The 21902-nt window shown below is 45.3% G+C and overlaps 1 protein-coding gene across 2 annotated transcripts in view; it reads left to right on the plus strand.

Moving 5' to 3' along the window:
* The window catches only part of DNAH10 (dynein axonemal heavy chain 10), a gene marked incomplete at its 5' end in the record, with an annotated part of 126838 nt that overhangs the window by 103564 nt on the left and 1372 nt on the right, over positions 1–21902 (plus strand). For both annotated transcript variants that reach the window (XM_082203725.1, XM_082203726.1), the window contains 18 exons: positions 521–738; positions 2234–2455; positions 3725–3872; positions 5641–5920; positions 6851–7080; positions 8970–9243; positions 10294–10398; positions 10871–11025; positions 11306–11460; positions 11606–11789; positions 12604–12804; positions 14724–14933; positions 15338–15433; positions 16004–16175; positions 18381–18512; positions 20754–20965; positions 21056–21223; positions 21608–21788. In XM_082203725.1, coding sequence (XP_082059851.1) covers positions 521–738; positions 2234–2455; positions 3725–3872; positions 5641–5920; positions 6851–7080; positions 8970–9243; positions 10294–10398; positions 10871–11025; positions 11306–11460; positions 11606–11789; positions 12604–12804; positions 14724–14933; positions 15338–15433; positions 16004–16175; positions 18381–18512; positions 20754–20965; positions 21056–21223; positions 21608–21788 — 3343 coding nt within the window. The remainder of the gene's footprint in view (positions 1–520; positions 739–2233; positions 2456–3724; positions 3873–5640; positions 5921–6850; positions 7081–8969; positions 9244–10293; positions 10399–10870; positions 11026–11305; positions 11461–11605; positions 11790–12603; positions 12805–14723; positions 14934–15337; positions 15434–16003; positions 16176–18380; positions 18513–20753; positions 20966–21055; positions 21224–21607; positions 21789–21902) is intronic.

Here is a 21902-nt window from a genome sequence, read left to right on the forward strand (position 1 = left end):
CCACTGATCCAACCCCACATTTACTAATTTCAGAAATAATGGGGAGAACTTGGCACCAAGGAATTTTAGGGGACCCTTTCCCCCTGCAAAGCCATAACAATATTTTATGGATTACATTAATCTATTGTTGTTGTGAAATGCATGCTGCAGTTTGGCCTGTGATTTAGCAACCCCGCACCCCAGTTTTTCAGTGATGGGCAGATAGAAGATCAGATGTTTTAAAAAGAGATGCTGCCCATGATTCCTTCTGAGCTTGCTATGCTAGTGAAGCAGCCTCCCCCCAAACTCCATATCCTGCTATTTTCATGCCATTCCAGCTGTACAGATAGCTCACCTGGAAGAGGCAGGCATCAGAGTGCTGAAAGTTGGAGAAACTATTGGATGTGGTCAGGGGCAGATTGTCCCCCTGGAAATCAGCTGGGCCTTGAATGTTTTGCAAAGCTTTTCAAAGTGGGCTGATGGTTGAGGGCTGCTGTATGTTTGAGCTGCCGCCTTATTCAGCTGTTTGTCCTCCACACAGGTGGCCAGACTGGAACGGAATTTCTTCTTAAGTAAACGTGAACTGGAGAAGATCCAGAATGAGCTGACAGCCATCCAGAATGAGCTGAAAGCTCTGGGAGATAAGTACGAGGCAGCCATAAGGGAAAAACAGCAGCTTCAGGAAGAAGCTGAACTTATGGAACGGCGTCTTATTGCGGCTGACAAACTTATCTCAGGATTGGGATCTGAAAATATAAGGCAAGTGAGGCTTCTCTGAAGGGGCCAAGTACATTATAGTCAGCACCAGAAGTTCTCTATTGAATATTTAGAGTGGAAATTGGAGGGGAAGTTTAGCAACACCTCTTTGCATATTTTGGGGGAGGGAAAATATCTAGTAAATCTGTAGAACTGCAGCCTACTAAAGAAAGTTTTCTCTCTCCATGTTTTCTTAGGAATGGGGAGGGATTTCATCAAGTCTACCTTTAAAAGTGAGACTACCTAATCAGCCTTTCCAAAAAAACATGTAAAACAAAACACAGCCACCTTCAAAATTTGCATTTATTTGAATTTTGCAGTGCAGCTCTCCAGCCAACCAATCTGCACAAAAATACTTATAGTAGGGTAATGTGTGTATAGGAATGCATATATTTGTGAAAATAACATACAAAAATGCATTAGAGGAAATTTTAAATGTGTATATCAGGCAAAATTTCATGCAAAAATGTGTTTATTAGGAGAGGTTTGCTGATGAATTTTCCTGAGGAAATTTTTTTTAAAAATTCACAAACTGCTATGGAAGTATGGAGAAACTGAGAGAAACAAAAACTGACAGATTCAATCATCCCTGTTGTCTGTAGTTGTTGATTTCAAATATAGTTCTGCTATTGTCACAAGTGGTGCCTTTTGGTGTCTATTGGTTACTTGGCAGCTGCCATTTCCCCCATAATGTCTCCCTGCCCCATTTTTATTCAATAAGCCAGGAGAAGATGATGGAGGAAATGATACCTGCAGTTCTCCACAACCATCATAGTTCCTACACAGTGGTAGAAATGACACCCTGATGCATGTTACTAAAATTTCTCTCTCAACCAGACAGGATTGCCAAAATGGCTTCCCAAATTTGTCATCCCAAAATAGGGGAGTTTTACCTTAGCTGTGCCAGCGACTACATAGATTGCTGTTTCTGGCTGCACAGCTTGTAGAAGCTGCCTACAATTCACCCTTTCTACACAAGCTGTCTCCTACCATGGAGAAACCTATCCTGAAGATAGATTGTTTTTTTCCTGCTTGTTCAACTAGTTAAGCCATGTCGGTCAATCAATGCAGATTGTTAAGTTTTTCTCCTGAACCTCTCAGTGACTTTTGATGTCATCAACCATGGTATCTTTCTGGGTTGTCTTGCTGGGCTGGGCTAGCCTTTGAGTCTTTTCTGAGAAAATGGACTCAGTGGTTGGTGCGAAGGGATTTTGGCTTTGTCTTGTGGTCTTTGGTGCCGCACATTCTGTTCTGTTCCCACACTTTTTAATATCAGCATGAAACTCGTGGAGGAAGCATTCCAGAATTGTGGGTTGCAGTGTCATCCAATAGTGGCTGGCAGGGTGGGTTGGGCTGCGTAGCTCTCCCAGTAAGTGTTCCTGCTGCTTACCGCAAGGGGCAAGGCAACAGGGATCTTGGTGTGGTGCAGTCTTCGTTGGATTAATTCAGTTATTATTAATCTACTAGAGGAGCTCTGTTTTCCTTCATTTTTGGCCAGGTGGATGAATGATTTGGAAGAATTAAAGAAACGACAAGTGAAACTGTTGGGAGACTGCCTGCTGTGTGCCGCCTTCCTGAGCTACGAAGGTGCCTTTACCTGGGAGTTTCGTGATGAGATGATTAAGGAGGTTTGGCAATCAGATATCCATGAGCGAGATATTCCTCTCAGCAAGCCTTTCAGATTAGAAAACCTGCTGACTGATGACGTTGAGATTAGCAGGTAGGGATGGGCCTGTTCTTTTTATGTCTCAGTTTTAACATCTCTGTGGTTTCCACAGGATCTTCCTGCCAGTGGGCTTCAGAGCCAAACCACCTTTCAGTTGATGATTTGCTCCCTCCATATTATGCACCCTTTCATTCAGCGGCTATTTTGTCCCCCTGACTAGAGTCCCTAGGGTCCCTTGTGCCATTGGCAAGGAGCTGTATTGACACCGCTCTCCAGAAAAAAAAAATCACTTCACCACAATAGCCACATTAGAAATTACTACGTTTTACGTGATCCAAGTACTCAAAGCATCTGGAGGGAGGGTGAGGTGAGGACAAAATGGGGGGAGGGGAATTGCATGTCTTTGTAGCATAGTGCACTCACAGTGATTTCAAAACAGACAAGTAGGGTGAAGTTGGCAGTGAAGCTTTTGCTTAACTGACCCCAACAAACCGTTTCCAAAACAGGGTGACTAAGGGTCTTCAAGCATGGCAGCAGTGGCGTAGCGTGGGGGGTGCAGGGGGGCCGGCTGCACTGGGCGCAACATCTGGGGGTTAGGGAGCGCAAATCCACGGGTTAGGGGGCGCAAATTACTTGCCTTGCCCCGGGTGCTGACAACCCACGCTACGCCACTGCATGGCAGTTTAAATTGGGCCTTTGTGGCAGTTTTAGTTTGGTGAAGATAGAACCCTAGGGAGTGTGCGTCTCTCTGTGTGTAACCCCACTTTCTAATAAGCACTTCTCCACCCCTTTCCCTTCTCTCTTCATCATCTGGGACTGGGGATGCAGATGGGAGAGGCGTCCAGGGTCTTCTGGACTCAACCCAGCTGGCTGGTCTTCCCAGGCTCTCAGGGCTGCTGCTTCCTGGCACACAATTCAGCTTGATGGAAGCTATGGAGCCAAGGCTGCCAAGGCTGCAGAAAGGCAGGCTGGCCAAATGGTGAAGCCCAAACAACAAATCGGGGAGGGTGGGAAAGGGAGCCAAGCAGCAGATGGGAGAGGGTTCATTGTGGGCTCCATCCTTCAAGAGACGCGAAACACTTCCCTGAAAGAGAAGGAAGGTGGGCTGTGTAAAGGCGAAAGGACCAAAGCTCAGAGGCATACCACACAGGGATTTCTGGGTGATTTTGGGGCTTCCTCAGGGCCTATGGTTTCACCACCTCCTAGGTACGTCTCTGCCCCTGACATAGCTCAAGCACACACAAACATTCACATTTATTTTTTCAGCTGACAGGTTCTCTTTTGCCATACAAAAATGTCTTCCCTTGATTGCTCTAATTTCAGGTGGGGGTCTCAAGGTCTACCTCCTGATGAGCTCTCGGTTCAGAATGGCATTCTCACCACTCGGGCCAGCCGTTTCCCGCTATGTATTGACCCACAGCAACAAGCGTTAAATTGGATCAAGAGGAAAGAAGAAAGAAATAACCTCAGGGTAAGGCTAACTTTTTCACTTAAAAGGAAATTACACAGCTTAAAACCTTTCCATATTACTGGAAATTGGCCAGTGAACCACCCTGGAGAATAAGGGACAGACTGATTAAGGCCAACAGAACACTTTAAGGTAGACTTAGAAGAGGGATCATCAACCCAGCAGCCATAGGCACCAGGTGGGTGGCCTAAGGTATTCTTAATTTTAGAAAACAAATTTTAGATTATTTCATTTTTGGTGTGTTTGTGCTTTCTGGTGCTGGGGAATGTTCTCTGTTGTTATTAGACAGCAACAGCATTGTTGTGTGCGGGGGCAGGGGGCAGGAAGTAAACAATGACTGCATTGTCTCTCATTTTCTTTTATGCCATGCCCCCACCACATGACATCCATTTTGTGCTGAACTATGCTCCCATAGCAGCCATTTTGTTACTGGTGCCTGCAGCATTTTGCAGAATGTGCCTGCTAATCCAAAAAGGTTGGTGGCCCCTGACCTAGAACTTCAAGGTAGGTTCAAATACATGGATGGAGCTCAGTACTAGGTGACTCTTACTGATGTAGTGGATCCCACCTCTGTATACTGATTGCAGTGGATCCAAACTACATACACTAAAATAACCCCCACAGGTTATCTTTCTGGATTTTGTTTGAGGGAAATCCTAGATACGTAGAGACTTAGGCAGAAGTTGAACAAATAAGGAAGATTTATTATATAGAATAAAGTGGATAAAACAAAGGATGTATCAGGAAGTAATGTTCTTTCAGGAACCAGTTAACCTATTAATAAGTATACTAAATCTAATGGATGTTACAGGCTTCTAAACAAAGTAGTAAACACACAGCTTCTTTCAAACTTCAGTTGCTTAAGTTCAGTTATTACACTTCAGATAGTTGTTACAGGTTTCCAGACTAGATGGGAAACGCTCAGCTGATATGGAGTTATTTTATTTCCGTTCCTTAAGTTTAATTACTTCAGTGATAGTTTAATACTTTGGTTCATATACAAGCTTCATACACAGCTTCCTTCACAGCTTAGCACTTTAGTTCCTACAGAAGGTGGTACTTTTTGTCAGTTACCCAACCTTTTAACAATCACACTCCCAAGTTATTCCAAATGTTCTTCTCTTTCTAGAAGATCTCTCCTTCCCTGACTGGAATGAGACCCAAGGAGACTGTGTCCTCACAGCTTCTACTTCTCCTCGCTCAAACTCAGCCCTCCACGTAACTGAATACTCTCACAAAACCTTAAACAATGTCTTCCAATCTAACCTCAGAGAATCCATTCTCTAGCTTTAGATATTTTCCTCAGAGTGGATGTTTCTATCCAGAACCAACTCTCTCTCCTCTCTCGCTCCAGCTCTCTCTTAAACCATCTCCATCTCAGAAACTGCCCACCCAAAGTGCCCCTCTGACTAGCTGTCTTGGTAGCCAGTTAGAGAGAGGCTCCAGCTCTCTGGCAGAATTCTGAGGCATTGCATCACCAGACTCTGGTCTGACTCTGCTGTCCATCACAAAGAGACCTGCCTCAGGTTTCTCAATAAGCTGTGTTGTATTGTTGGAGTGGAGGGTGTCAAATGATTGGGCCTATTTGAAGTTTACTTCAGATGTTTGGCCTACCCTTAATTTTTCTGTCAAATGAAATAAAAATATGCAGTTGCAGAGAGCACAACCTTTCAGTTTTAAAATGCTGAAATAGGACTTAGGAGATGAAGCACTGCATTAAGCAATTTAACTACTCAACATGCTCATATATCCATATCTCATTATTTCTCAGATGGCTTCCTTCAATGATCCTGATTTCCTTAAGCAACTCGAAATGGCCATAAAATATGGGAATCCTTTCTTGTTCCATGATGTTGATGAATACATTGACCCTGTGATTGATAATGTATTAGAAAAGAACATAAAATGTGCCCAGGGCCGGACATTCATCGTTCTTGGAGACAAGGAGGTTGACTATGATGCCAATTTCAAGCTGTATCTGAACACCAAACTAGCCAATCCTAAATATTCACCATCAGTGTTTGGCAAAGCCATGGTCATCAACTACACAGGTGAGCAAATTAATCGGGCTGGCAATTAGTCCAGAATTTTTCTACCCACCCACTGGATTATGAGTTGTCCCTGGTTGTATTCTTTCAGCAAAGATCTATAACCTTCACCACTCTAGACACCTTGTAGTCAGGTGGGAAATTCATAGCAGAATTAGATGGATGTAGATCCTACTTTGTTGACCTAAAGTTGTGAATATTCAAAGTTCAAGAGCTGAAGTTAAGCAACGCTAGGATAGTGATACAAGCATTCCAGGGTAAATTAACTCATGTCCTTGGATGTGGCCTTTCTGATCATTTAGCAACCAGCCATTCCATCTGAGGCATTTGAAGAAGCTGCAGCTGGCGCTTCTGAGTTACATAGTTTTCCTGTTGTTTATTTGCTGCCTTGGAGCCATGAGTGGAAAGGTGAGATACAAGATTTACACCTCATCTTTCTTCCATGGCACTCAGTCTGGCAAACATGGGCTTCCCTGAGAGTCTCCAATGGAGACACTGCCCCAGGGCAGACCTTGCAGCTTCAGACCATTCCTGGGAGAGCCTCCATTCCCAGGGCATTCTCAGCTCTCAAATTGTGCAGTAGATATGAAACCTTGCTATGTAACTTTTACTGTTGGGTCAACCTTTTTTGGCAGGGGAATCTTCAAGGAGTTTAGTGGGAACTGATGAAAAGTTGGGCCTAGGTTTATTCATCTCAGTCTTTGGAACCAATGCAGTAACTACCAACAAAGCTACTTGATTGGTCAAACAGTACTCATGAGAATGTAAGAAGAGCCCTGCTCTTTCCCACAGTGACCACAGGGAAAGTCTGCAAACAAAATATAACTTGTGGCACCTTTGACCTTATTAAGAGATTTCTAACTGTCATCTTAGAGTGAAAGTAATTTTGGAAAACTAACCTTGTGTTAAGTGACCTTGTTAAATTCCTTCCAGTTACTCTGAAAGGTTTAGAAGACCAGCTATTAAGCGTTATTGTAGGATTTGAAAGGCGTGAACTGGAAGAGCAGAGAGAACATCTCATCCAGGAAACGAGTGAAAACAAGAATTTGTTGAAGGATCTGGAAGACTCCCTCCTTCGTGAATTGGCAACTTCCACTGGGAATATGTTGGACAATGTAGACTTGGTGCATACTCTGGAGGAGACAAAGTCCAAAGCTACTGAGGTAGGGGCAATGCGCATAGTCCACCAGAGGGCTGTTTTCCTTTCTCTGGGCCCCACTTTCATAGTATTGTCTCCTTCAGTTCAGGTAGGGATGGACCGAACGACATGAAGCTGTTTTCTGTTGTCATTCTGAGTCCTTGGATCCTGGATGTGTGGTGCAATGCTGTGTTGCCTGTGGTGGCTGTGTGCAGTGCACGGCAAACAGCTCAGCAGGATCCCACCTTCGTTGCCAGTGAAATATACTCGGAGTCCTGTAGTGATCATTCTCTTTATTGCAGTTTATAAAACAGTGATTGAATTGCCCCCCAAACCTCAGGCTTTTATATACATTATTTACACAATGAGTCCCGTCTGATTGGCTGATTCTGCTTCCCTCCTGGAGCCTGATTGGTCTTTTCCTGCAAGCCAATCAGTTGTTGCATTCTAGGATCCTACTTGCCTATTGTTCTAGGATCCAAGCTTAGTACATAACAGTGAGACTCAGGCAGGAGCAAAGAATTGTGAGAGGTAGACCTTTTCTCCTCATTCCCCCCCCCCTTGTCTAGGATGGAGTAGTTGGGCTCTCTCTGCTCTCACTTTTTGTTGCCTTTTTGTTCTTAGTTACTTAGTAATCTTCCTCTTCCTTAGTTCTTTGTTAGCTATTTTTCCTGTCTTTGTCACTGTTTGGTGTCTGTCCTTTTATGTGTCCTCCACTGAGGTAAAAAACAAACAAACAAAAAAACACCCGTTCCCCTGTTAAACATCTTTCCCTATTCTATGTTCAGTGTTTTACTTCTATTTTTCCATTAATTTATTAATTTTGATCTTTATTTCTTGTTGCTGGCCGTTGCCTTTTTCTTCAACTTTTTTTGCGTTGTGCATTGCCTCCTGCAAGCGACCACATGCTGCTTCCCTAACAGCCGCTCTGCACCTTCCCCTCAGTGTCTTTGTGACCCTTTATTCAGGGCATTGGCTTTTCTTCAAGAATTGCTGCTTCTGGAAAAAAAAAACAAGAAAGAAAGAGAAACAAAATAAGTTTTGACTCCTTTTTCTCTTGTCTACTTCAGCGGCGCAAAGGAGAACTGTCAGTTGCCCTGTCTCCTTCACCAGCACAAAGGGCTATTGGGACACGTTTTGCCTGCAATAATATTTGAATCAGCAGTCTGCTTCAGTGGCTCAATTTCCTCCCACTACATGTTGATGGTGTCCTTAGAGTCTCTGCAAGGCTTGGGTGCTGGGGGGAGGTAGGCCTTGTGTTTAATTCAGTTTTAGATTTTTGTTGCTTGGCCAGTCTGAAAAACTGAGGAGAAACAGTCTTGGCCAGTCTGAAAAACTGCTGCTTGGCCAGTCTGAAAAACTGAGGAGAAACAGTCTACCTCCCACAATTCTTTGCTCCTGCCTGAGTCTCATGCAAGAGGAACAGCCCATTCTGAATACTTCACCATCCACCTAATAAATTTACTATTCAGGTAAGACCAATCGTCCTATTTCTTGCATATGCAGTTAAAGAGTTGGAAAGATATAATATCAAACCCCGGAAAGCCATTACTGGACTAGCTGGACCAACAAGTTGGCTCTGTATAAAACAGCACACATTCAAGGCTACATAGTCTAGGGAACAATATTTGAGGTGTGGGGAATGGATTTAGGACACCTTCACTTGTTTCATTTACCCTACATATCCATGCAAGAAACACTGTTTTAGCACTATGTCTGAAGTACAGTGCAGATCTTTTTTCAAACGAGGTACATGGATTACATGTTTACTCAACGATGATCAACTGCAGCTTACACTGTACATCAGAATATTTTATTCCCACTGCCCCTAATATTGTTTAGATTTCCTCATGCTAGTGGGTTCAATTCAGCCTTTGCAACAGATTCAAATTCTTACTTCTTTGTGCAAAATAGGTAACTGAGAAACTCAAGCTGGCTGAAAAAACAGCAACAGATATTGACAGACTGCGAGACGGTTACCGTGCAGCTGCCAAGAGAGGTGCCATCTTGTTCTTTGTGCTGTCCGAGATGGCCCTTGTCAATACAATGTACCAGTACTCCTTGACTGCCTTCTTGGATGTTTTTGGTCTCTCTCTTCGGAAATCAATACCTGACACCATTGTTGCAAAGAGGTTGCGGAACATCATGGACACGTTAACATTTAATGTATACAACTATGGTTGCACAGGTTGGTGTGACTGAAACCTCCCTATAGGCAGAAAGTATTATGGGAAGCATCTTTGGTGCAGTGCAAAACGGTGTCCATTCTACATTTGATTTTCATATGAAATACATTCCTCCTCCCTTCAGGTTTCTCTGGTGCAGTGCCAATTCCTTGGCCCTGCACTGTCACCTGAATAATGTGGGCTGGTCTTGGGGAGGTGTGGCATAAAAATCCTCCTTAGTGCCCAGGAAAATTTGTGTGATCATCAAGCTTTTCCTGAAAATAGATAGTGTTAGGGTTGGATGATCAGATCAGCAAACTCATACAGAAAAGGATTCCCCAGGGGTGTAGGCTAAGGACTTTGTGGAGAAGTAGACAATAGCTTGAGAAATGCCAGCCAAAGCAACTGCAAAGTTGTTCTGGCAAGGTTCCATTACATGGGCCTCAATATATGATTGGCCAATCAGGATCCCTATCTTTGACAGTCATTGTATCCAATGTTAGTCCTGCTCAGAGTAGGTCCATTGTTTGCAACTTGGGTGCAATGATTTCAGTGGATCTACTCTGGTTGGATACATTGGGCTATACAGACACCGGGGTCCTGCTCACAGAGTCACTTCTGTAGAATGTGCTTGGCAGCCCTTTAGAATTACAGTTTTCAAAATGGTCCATCTCCATAGAATCCTTTTCTATATCATTTCGTCTGCTGAGGAATTCCTGGGCATCAACCATGAATTCCCTCTGGTGTATGTTTTAGCATGTACACTCATTTAACGTCAGGCTTCCTCACCATGTCTCTGCATCAGCAGAGAGTCTGTGCGGTGTGAAATTCACCCAGCACTGCTCTTTCTGGTTGTGCATTGCAGAGGCAGGTGTGAACTGATGGGCAAGTGATCTTTCAGCACAGCTCACTGATCTTCTGAGGGAGGGTCTCCTAATAAGATTCTAAGGCATCAGTTACCTCAGTCCCAGAATTCAGAATGCCCGCGTTCAACCCTTCTGTGTGCTGTCATTTTGTGGATCAGAATCTGGGCTTGCATTTAATAATGGAAGCTATTGGGGTTTCATTCACAGGCCTGTTTGAGAAGCACAAGTTACTCTTCTCCTTTAACATGACAATCAAGATTGAGCAAGCTGATCACAGAGTCCCTCAGGAAGAACTGGATTTCTTTCTAAAAGGTAGCCAAATACTTCCCAGAACTCAATGCAGATACAGTATTGCTGGATACAAAAGTGTTTTGTTGTCTAGCCAGACTTTTTGTCAATTGTCTATCCTGACTTTTCGTCAGTCTTTTTATTTATTTATTGGCTTGGATTTCTGGTCCTTATTATCCATTAGGAAGGAAACCTTTTTATAGATTTTGTTAATGCAGAGGTGAGACTTGACAAAGGTGCAGTTCCGTGAGCTTTTGTAGGACCGCCTACATTGTAAAGCCCCTCTCAGTAAGTCTACATAATTGAAAGTACTCTTTCCAGCTATGTGAGGTTCTCTGTTTCGGGTGATTTTTCTCTTACATGATGGCAGGAAAGTGAACAATTCAATTCTTCAACATATTAATGAAATATATTTGCCATTCAGACGAGTGAATTTCTAAAACCTGTCTCCTTATCTATGGATTGTGGTGCTCACATTTTTCTGTCCTGTTTCAAGGCAATATTTCTTTGGAGAAGAGTGCCCGAAAGAAGCCCTGTGCCTGGCTTTCTGATCAAGGCTGGGAGGATGTAATCCGTGTCTCTGAACTGTTCCCAGAAGAATTTGGATCTCTTGCATCCGATTTGGAGGATAATCCAGATGAGTGGAAAGCTGTGAGCAAGATTCTCCATACTGAATGGTCAAGCTTGAGTATTGGAAATAAGAGCAGGGGGTGGGGCCTCTGTCTGTTCCTTGTGTCTGGCTTTTGAGCGGGCAATACCAGGTTCAAGATGTATTGCCTTCAGGCCAGATTCAGCTCCACCCAAGCTGACCTTTGTGGAAGGGTAGGAGGGGTCATGGAGCGATTTTCAGAACCCCTAGTAATTTTCTCCTCCTTTAAGTAGGAAAATCAAATGCTCATGGAATACTGACTTAACCTCTCATTTTTACCAGTGGTATGATATTGATGCTCTGGAACAAACCCCATATCCCATGCACTATGGAAGCAGTCTCAGTGACTTCCAGAAATTGCTGCTTTTGCGTTGCTTCCGAGTGGACCGTGTCTATCGCGCAGTGACTGATTATGTTACTGTCACCATGGGTGTGAAGTAAGTGCTGCTCTTTCCCTCCTTTTTTAAAAAATAGTATTTTACTGTACAAAGTGTGAGCCCTGGGTCATCATCACAACAACTAGATAAAGTCCCCATTCCCCATGAATCATTCACTTGTGTTCCCTTTCTCCTTCCTCCCCAGATATGTTCAGCCTCCAGTGATCAGCTTTGAAGCCATCTTTGAGCAGAGCACCCCAAATTCACCCATTGTTTTCATTCTAAGTCCTGGCTCTGACCCTGCCAGTGACCTGATGAAACTAGCAGATCGGACAGGTTTTGGAGGGAACCGACTCAAGTTCCTGGCTATGGGACAAGGGCAGGAGAAGGCAAGTTTGATATGAAACCTCAAGTCAGCAGGCTTCCCCTCCTTGGTGCATGTAGACATGCTTACTGCATTGGTGGGGTAGGAGTTGGTTAGCTCCTCCCACTTGCTCTAGAGGCAGGGCTAATGCAAATTAAGTTTCATATTCATGCTGAGGAGGCCCCTACCAGTCCTACCTGATCGGAAACAGGGTGCGTCCTCTCCAGTCAGTGCTTTGGAAAGGAATTTTAATGTTCTTGACAATAAAAAATAAAAAATCTATCCCTTCTTCCCAAGCAATTGCATAATGGATGTGGAAAGAGAGTCTACCGTTGCTTTAACAAAACAATAGAACTGGTCAGCCAAGTGAGGCCTTGCCTTGATCCAGAGTGAGGGATTCAGAAGCCAGCGCCTTGTCTCTTTCCTTCTGTTGTCTTGCACATTCTCAGTCTTCTTGTGCTACCCGCTTAGTGCTCAAGCACAAATTTGAAAAGCTGGAAGCAAGGCCAGAGAGTTGCATGAGCGTCTTCTGTGTGGACTGAGCCACTTGTACATTGCAGGGGCTGGACTAGGTGACAGTTGGGCCCCTCCCAACTTTACAATTTTATCATTCTGTCGTGAATCAACCCACTTCCTGTACGGGATTTAGTGATCAGGTAGATGTGCTTACTTAAAGCCCAGTTTGACATCTCTTTTAGGTCTGTAAAATGAGTAAACTAGCTTCCTGACAGACTTTTTCAGAATGGATCTCTCTGTGGAATGAAGTCCTCACTTTTGGTTAAGGATTCAGTTCCTGTTAGACTAAACCTGCATCTTGACTCAGGTCCTCTCCTTTCCAGGTTGCCCTACAGTTGTTGGAGAATGCTGTGGCCCGGGGACAGTGGTTAATGTTGCAGAACTGTCATCTCTTGGTGAAGTGGCTGATTGATCTGGAGAAGGCTCTAGAAAGGATTGTTAAGCCACACCCAGATTTCCGCTTGTGGTTGACAACAGACCCCACAAAGGGCTTTCCAATTGGGATCCTCCAGAAATCACTAAAGGTACCAATAAGATGGTGTAACTTCAGGAAGAGGGCTTGATGAGCTTCTCTGAATATGATTTTGTCCTTGTGGTGTTTGCTTCCTAGGTGGGTCATAAGGAAAGGGTTAAAATGAGTGTGATGTGATTGGCCAGTGAAAACTGATAGGAGGAGTTAGAGTGAGAGTTGGTGTTGTGTGGAAGTCAGTTGAGAGTTGGGAGTTGGAGAAGGAAGAGGGAGGAATAGTCTGTGTGTTGATCGAGTTGTGTTGTGAGAGAATGAGAGGAATTGTTAGGTGGAGTCAGATAGATAGTTAGTTAGGGATAATCAGTTTGAAGTTGTTAGGAACATATAGGTCAGTAAAGGAACAAAGATTAAGAAACTGCCAAGAAAAAATAACTGAAACCATAAGCTTGTTCATGCCTATAAAATAAACTTGATTATTTGTTAATGTTAACAACTGTCTGGACTCCGTGTGTACCCGTGAGAAACGGGTTGGTGGCAGCGAAGAAAGCAATTACAGTGGTGGCACAGGGTCAATAGACCGTCAAATGTCTGGGAACCCTGTGTGATCTCCACAGTCCTCATATATCTAAAATCAGACGCTAAAAAGTCAGAGATAAGTAAACTCTTGGGTTAATGCCCCAATATTTTATTTGCCTTTCCATAGGGTTGCTGTACGTCCGAAATTTCCCAGATATATCTGGAATACTGCAGTCAGAAGCCGTGTCTGGGTGGAAATCGGTAAAATGTTAGCGGAAGCCCGGACGTATGGCAACCCATGTAGGCAGTGTTGTTTTTGGCGATTTTCCTTTAAAATAGCTCAAAAACTTTTCACTATTTGAAATATGGCAACCCTGCTTTCTGTGTTGAGGGGAAGGCCTTGGAACTTGGTGGCCAATCAGCTTGAAATCTGCTAGAGTCACCAGTTTTTGTCTCACCATTTTCAGATACACTTTTCTATATTTGAACATGTTGGGCTGCTGTCTGTACCAAGCAGCGCCTCCATGTCAGTAGGGCAAATGATTTTATAGGAAGCAGCTGGTTGCTTTTATCCTAAGTCTGAGGCATTTATCACAAGCAAGCTGAGCTGATTATTTTTAAATCACAAGCCAGTGAAGCTCCACTAATGATATTTCAACAGTGACTTGGTTTCTCCTCCTGTAAATCCCTCATGTAAACCTAATCATTTTGCTAGGCAAATGTTGGAGCAGCAGAGTGACACTTAAGTAATTTTAACTAGGGAATTTTTTCCTCCCAGTCTCCAGTCTCAAAAACAGAGGCAACAGGATTTCAGGAAATACTGTCAGTTCTGGAGGGCCCAGAGCTCAGTCTCAAAGCCCATGCTTTGCACGTAGAACATTCTGGTCTCCTCCGTCAACATCTCCAGTTAAAAGGATCTCAAGCAGCAGGGTCTGGAAAAACCTAAGGCCTTGGACAGTCACGTGGACAATACTGGCTAAGAAGCAGGGGCAGTGCAGCCTGTATTGCTGCTTGAGGTGAAATGAGCAGTGCCACTCTGCCCTGCTGCCACCATTGCCCTCCCTGCCCTTGGACCTTAATAAAGGCCCAAGGCAGAGGACGAGTATAAGGCAGTTTCATATATGGGTTGTGGCCCTGCTTCAGGGGTGGATATCATTTCATATCTAGGAAGAAGTGACAGCTCAAGAATTCAGCTTTAAAGAAACAGAAAAGCAAACAAATTCTGCAGTCAGACAATTCTCTGCATATTGGCCAATGGTATATAAATTAAATTGAAACTCTTTTGGTTGCAGAATTTGTACATTTGGGGCAAGGACTGGGGGATGGAGAATACAGGCACAGTGCGCATGCTGCACAGGTAAAGGAAGCCACTAAAAGCACCCTCAGGAAGAGGAGTAGCTCAGTGTCAATTTATCTGGCAAATCTAACTGCAAACCTTCATTTTCTCCAATGCACTAGGTTGTCACAGAGCCACCCAATGGGTTGAAACTGAATATGAGATCCACCTACTTCAAAATCTCTCATGAAGCCCTTGATCAGTGCCCACATCCTGCTTTCAAGGCTTTGGTCTATGTCTTAGCATTTTTTCATGCCGTGGTTCAGGAGAGGAGGAAGTTTGGGAAGATCGGTTGGAATGTGCCTTATGATTTCAATGAATCTGACTTCCAGGTAAGAAGCTTGTGCAGGCCAGCATCTTCCATGGTAAAAGAATCAATAGCTTCCAGCTTTGCTTTCTTGTTTACATGATAGGTCTCAGTCTTTAAAAGTCTGGTTTATATTGAATAGGACATAGATGCAGCATTATATTTTACAAAAGATTCTTTAGATTTATGTCTCAGATGATCAAGGCGGCTCCTGACTGGTGTGTGCAGGCCCTGCTGTCTCTTGTCTCCCTCTGCTGCAGCCAGGTGGAACAGCTGTTCATAGACAGTTGGGCTTTTCCATTTTGTTTTGAGGAAGAAGGCACTGTTGGCTTTGAGTGTGGCATTGTCTGAAACTAAAGCAAGCCAGTGTCTACAAATGTCTCAGCAACAGTAACCTCCTTATTCTGCCCACTGCAATAACTCCCTTAGGTCTGCATGGAGATCCTCAACACATACTTGACAAAAGCATTCCAGCAAAATGATGACAAAATTCCTTGGGGGAGCCTCAAGTATCTCATTGGAGAGGTAAGCAAGCGTGTCGTTGCCAAATTGCTCTGAGCCAGGAAAAAGTTGCCTTATACCAAGCCCATCAAGCACAGCATTGCCTATTTCAGCGGAAGGCAATATGCTGAAGTCCAGAACTGGAGGCCACCATGTTGCCTTTTCCAGAAGATCCCCCCCCCCAAAAAAAAAAGTCCTGCTGAATGAGGCCCTTTTAACTGGAGGTGCCAAAGTTTGCAATCAATATGCAAAGCAGGTGGAACTCTTATTATAAGAAAGGGGAACCTCATGTTACAGGTACATAGTTAACTGCATCAGACTACTTTTTAATGCTGTTTTAAATATGAAGCAAATATGAAGTTTTTACTTCTGGTTCTGTGGCTTTTGAGAGGTAAAGCATGACCCTTTCATTAGAGTTTTCCTTTGAACCATGAGAGCTAGTCTTAAGGAAATGAAAAGTGAGAGTATCAAAAGCCTGTGGAAGTTTACTGTTTATTGCTAGGAATGACTTGAGGAAGGAAATTCAGGTCAAATTGATGGGGAAACCCCCAAGTTGTTGATACTGGCCTAAAGAGTCATCTCATCAAACTCCAGGTGATGTACGGTGGACGGGCCATTGACAGCTTTGATCGGCGCATCCTTACCACCTACATGGATGAGTATCTGGGGGATTTCATATTTGACACCTTCCAACCCTTCCATTTTTTCCATGATGAGGATGTTGACTATAAAATCCCTGAAGGGACTACCAAGGATGAGTATGTTGGTAAGCAAAGCTTTGTTGCATCTTGGCTTCCAAATCTATTTTACTGCCACATCTTAAGTAGCCTTGATCTCCTGTATGTTTTGCATGTTGTAGGTGTAGTTATTCAGGGCAGGAATAATTATACCAGCCAGCCCCTCCTCCAACCTGGGGAATTGTGGTTGTCCTGTCAGCCAGCCCTCAGGTCTGTGACTGCTGCTGTTGAATGCCAAGTCAGCCCAGAATAAAATCTCCCTCATCCACGATCTGATTATGGATGAGGAGGCTGATCTGGCATGTATCACTGAAACCTGGGTGGGTCAACAGGGTGGAATTGGTCTCACCCAGCTGTACCCACCTGGGTACTCAGGGCAGCATCAGGGCAGACTCAAGGGTTGGGGAGGGGGAGTTGCTGTGGTCTATAGATTCTCTATCTCCGGACTCTCTGTCCAGTTGGGGGCAAATCTATAATGTGTGTTCCGGGCATTGGGCAATCAGGACAGATTAGGGATTCTGCTGGTTTACCGCCCAGCAGCCTCCCTGCCTGAGCTATTAGGAAGATCTGCCCTCAGAGGCTGATGGATCCAGTGGGATTACAAACAGCTTTGCGGGGTCTTCCAGCTGATATGACTGGCGCCCCCATCGAAGCCTTGGTCGACCTCTGGTTTGGGCACAGAAACAGCTTTGGTGATGACCTCTGTTGAGAGAGAGCGAGACAAGGGAAACATGTCCTTGTTAATTCTTCTCGACCTCTCAGTGGCTTTCGATACCATTGACCATGGTATCCTTTGGGAGCGACTGTCTGAACTAGGAGTGGGTGGCACTGCTTTGCGGTGGTTCCAGTCCTACTTGGATGGTCATTCCCAGAGGGAATGCTTTTCAGCCTTGTTGAACCTTCAGTGTGAGGTTCTGCAGGACTCTATCCTATCCCTATGTTGTTTAACATCTACATGAAACCACTGGGTAGGGTTATCTGGAGGTTTGGAGTACATTGTCAACAGTAAGCATCTGCTGGACCAGTGTCTTGCCTCAGTAATGGACTGGATGAGAGCCAACAAACTGAAACTCAATCCACATAAGACTGAGGCACTGTTAGTGGGTGGTTCCCTAGACCAGATGGGTGGGAGGTCGCCTGCTCTTGATGGGGTTACACTTCCTTTGAAGGAAGCAGGTTCGCAGCTTGGGGGTACTCCTGGATCCTTTGCTACTGCTCAAGGCTCAGGTGGCCTCAGTGGCCCAGAGTGCCTTCCATCAGCTTTGGCTGGTGGCCCAACTACGCCCCTATCTGGACAGGGAGAGCCTAACTACAGTTGTCTATGCTCTGGTAACCTCAAGGTTAGATTGCTGCAATGTGTTATATGTAGGGCTGCCTCTGAAGACAGTTTGGAAACTTCAGCTAGTGCAGAATTCAGTGGCTAGGTTGCTCACTGGAGCAAGACGTTTGAGCATATGACATTGATCCTGGTCCAACTGCACTGGCTACCAGTTAGTTTCCAGGCCCAATTCAAAGTGCTGGCTTTGACCTATAAAGTCTTAAATGGCTCAGAACCATGATACCTCAAGGACCGCCTCTTTCCATATGAACCTACCCAGACCCTGAGATCATATTCTGAGGGGCACTTTTTGTGTGCCTCCTACTGGAGAGGTCTAGAGGGTGGCAACACGAAAACGGGCCTTCTCTGCAGTGGCTCCCTGTCTGAATGTTCCTTTTTAACCAGGCCTTTAGTTGATTTGATTGACATCCTATGCCCTTTTTAAAATGTGGGTTTTTGGGGGGAGGGGGTATTGGGTTGTTTTTATTTTGATTATATATTTTGTGGTTTCATATTCTGATTTTCTTCTGTGAACCGCCCTGAGACCTCCAGTATATTAAATAAGTAAGTAAGTAAATTTGCTGGCTGAGTACAAGTGAATGACCCTTAATTTCACACTGCTTCAGAAGCACTGTAGTCTCCTTTTTCTGTTAAGGTTCTCCTTTAGCACCCACCCCTGTTCCTTCCACCTTTTGTCCCTGCTCCTATTTTTTCCATTATTTAGTTACCTAAACTATGAAAAAACAGTGACATCAGAATGTTATACTATATGTTAAAAGCACCACAGGAGGCCAAAATCATGCATAAATTTTAGAGGATGAATGTTCTTTAGTTTGCAGAAGTGAACCTGACTTCCACATCTTTGATTATCCCACCCCTTTCATTCCCCCCCTCCTTTTGTACCTCCATTTTACAGAAGAAATAGAGTCACTTCCGCTTGCTAACACTCCAGAGGTATTTGGCCTACACCCAAATGCTGAAATTGGATACTATACACAGGCAGCTCGGGACATGTGGTCACATCTTTTGGAGCTGCAGCCTCAAACAGGTATGACTCTTGCCCAGTTAGAACTATGTAGGCATGAAAGAAACAAAAAGATTTAGAACTTGACCTCAACTCCATTGAGGACACCAGTGAAATGGAGAGGAGGGACCCGAGTCAGTGATGAGCACCTGCTTTGCATGAAGACCGTCCCAGGTCCAATCCAGCTAAAAGGATCAAGTAACAATGGATGGGAAAGGGGGAGACCACAGAGAGCTGCTCCCAGTCACAATCCTGGGCTAGGTGGAAGAATAATCCTCCATTCATTAAACGATAGCTATCCCTGTTTTCTGACAGAATTTAACTTGGAATGCCTGCTACTAAAGAACCGTTCACAAAATCATCTACCCATATTTTGCGGATGCTTGTTATGTACAGTGGTACCTCTGGATACGTACTTAATTCGTTCCGGAGGTCCGTTCTTAACCTGAAACTGTTCTTAACCTGAAGCACCACCTTAGCTAATGGGGCCTCCCGCTGCTGCTGTGCTGCCAGAGCATGATTTCTGTGCTCATCCTGAAGCAAAGTTCTTAACCCAAGGTACTATACCTGGGTTAGCGGAGTCTGTAACCTGAAGCGTATGTAACCTGAAGCGTATGTGTCAGGGGCTCAGGGACAGAGGCACAGGGGAGAGAGGAGATGGAGAGCGAAGGGGAAGGATCTGAGGGCAGCATAGGGGAGTATGACAGTGACCCGAGAGATTCCATGAGCTTCTCCAGCAAATCAGAAGATTCCCAGAAGGAGGCGCCGATGGTCAGGGCGAGGGGGGTCCCAGGGGGGACACACCAGAAACAGGGGGGCAGCGGGGACTCCTAAAGCAGCAGCGGGAGATCAGGACCAGCTTCCCCACCAGAGTGTAGGGGGGAAGAGTCCCATGTGTCAGGGCCAGCGTCTCCTCCAGCAGGGAAAGAAGATGAGTCAGGGCTGACCACGCCTCTATCGGAGAGTGGGGGAACGGAGGGGAGGTCAGGTCCAGCTAGCCTCCCCGAAGGGGGAAGCAGTGACAGGAGCGGTGAAACGGTCAGGCGGAAGGTTGCCGGCTGGGCGCGCGCGCGCCAAGTTCGAATGTACAGGCGCGCGGGAAAGCAGAAAACCCGGAGTGGGAACCAGGTCCTAAAGCCCGCCGGAGACATGGGGGAAGACTCAGGGGATTCAGCGTCAGAAGAGTCTAGGAAGGGCGAAACCCCAGCTGACAGGCGGACCCAGAGGAGGAAAGAGCAGAGGAAGAGGTGGAGCAAGGCTAGGGTCTTAAACTGGTGTATCGGGGGAGGAGACTCAGACGGAGCTTCAGCGGTCTAGAATTTCAGACGTAGAGCTGCACGCTGCTGATGTGAAAGACAAACTGAACTTCAATAAAGACTCTTGTATATAACAACAAAGTGGCGTTGGTCCTTTGTGAGCTGGGACCTAGGGCAGCTCTGACAGGATGTAACCCAAAGTACCACTGTATAGCTCAATAACATTTCCATTCATCCACAAGGACACACCCATTCTTCTGCAATTTCCAAAATGTGTTCACAGAGGAGATTGTAATCCAGTGGAAAACTGTTTGGATTAGTCAAAACACAGGAGTCAGGTTCACTACAAATGTCAGATGATTTTAGATCTGTTTAGACCTATTTTTCTGTCATGGCTCCCCAGCCCACAACCTGGAGTTCTAGGAAATGTAGATTTGTGAGATGACAGCCTGTTTACATGGACACTAAAATGATTAAAAGAAGTTGTAGGGTGATTTGTGAGCATCTACAGGGTGGCGGGTGGCGCTGTGGGCTAAAGCCTCAACGCCTAGGGCTTGCCGATCGAAAGGTCGGCGGTTCGAATCCCCGCGGCGGGGTGCGCTCCCGCTGCTCGGTCCCAGCGCCTGCCCACCTAGCAGTTCGAAAGCACCCCCGGGGGCAAGTAGATAAATAGGTACCGCTTACCAGCGGGAAGGTAAACGGCGTTCCGTGTGCGGCTCTGGCTCGCCAGAGCAGCGTTGTCACGCTGGCCACGTGACCCGGAAGTGTCCCCGGACAGCGCTGGCCCCCGGCCAATAGATGTGAGATGGGCGCACAAACCCCAGAGTCTGTCAAGACTGGCCCGTTTGGGCAGGGGTACCTTTACCTTTACCTTACAGGTGAATAAAATTGGGCACTAAGACACTGTTTATTAATAAAAGCCTGAGAGTCAATAACTGTGCCATAGTCCTCATGCAGACTGGTGGCCAGTGTAGATAATTCTAATAACTCTCAACTTAATAAATTTTAGGTGAATCTGCTACAGGGATAAGTCGAGATGAATATATTGGCCAGGTTGCTAAGGACATAGAAAACAAAATGCCCCAGGTCTTTGACGTTGATCAGATAAGAAAGGGTTTCGGACTGGAAATTTCACCGACAACAGTGGTGCTGCTACAGGAACTAGAGCGCTTTAATAAGCTCATAACTCGCATGACAAGGTCACTGGCGGAACTGCAAAGAGTAAGCAAAGCTGTTTAGATTTTTTAAAAATTGTCCCCACCCCTTGGATAGAGATATGTAACCAGAATTCTCTGGCAATTCTCTCACCAGGCCTTGGCTGGGGAGGTTGGAATGAGCAATGAATTGGATGAGGTGGCCCGTGCTCTCTTTAACGGGCAAATCCCAAGCATATGGAGAAAGCTGGCCCCAGATACCCTGAAGACACTTGGCAACTGGATGATTTATTTTAAGAATAGGTTTCTCCAGTACACATCATGGGTAAGTGAAAGTTCAAAATGTCCTTTAATTGGGGGGGGGGGATTATAGCTCTGTGGCAGAGCCAGTGCTTTGCCTGCAGACCACCCCAGCTTTAGTCCCTGGCATTTCCGGATGGATCAGGCAGCAACCAATAGGAAAGATCCTTCTCTGCTTGAGACCCCGGGCAGATGCTGCCAGTCACAGGAGTCCAAGTCTGATCTGGTGTACAAGGCAGCTTTTGGTAATCTCCTTGTGCATTATTTCCTGTCTGTGTGGGACACTAAGGCCACAACCCAAGCCCAGGCTAGATGCCCTTAAAGCCACTGAACTCAGGAGCTGCGCTGGATTGTAGCCATGGTAATTCAACTTGGGAAAGAGTCAGTTAACATACATTTCTGCTTTCAGATTGAGGAGGGCGAACCAAGCGTCATGTGGTTGTCGGGACTGCATATCCCCGAGTCGTACCTCACTGCACTTGTTCAAGCAACCTGCAGGAAGAACGGCTGGCCTCTGGACCGCTCCACCTTGTATACTCAAGTGACCAAGTACAGGACTGCAGATGAAGTCACAGAGCGTCCTGGACAGGGTAGGGCTTTCCTACCCAGAGCTGTCTTGGTTGGAACTTGGAAATGGACTGTTGGTATATTACTACGTTGAGTGTGCAGGTTAAGGATTGCTTGCTGCCTTTCATGGTTCTTTG

The sequence above is a fragment of the Podarcis vaucheri genome (assembly GCF_965113315.1).
Source record: "Podarcis vaucheri genome assembly, chromosome: 16".
Classification (NCBI taxonomy): Eukaryota; Metazoa; Chordata; class Lepidosauria; order Squamata; family Lacertidae; genus Podarcis; species Podarcis vaucheri.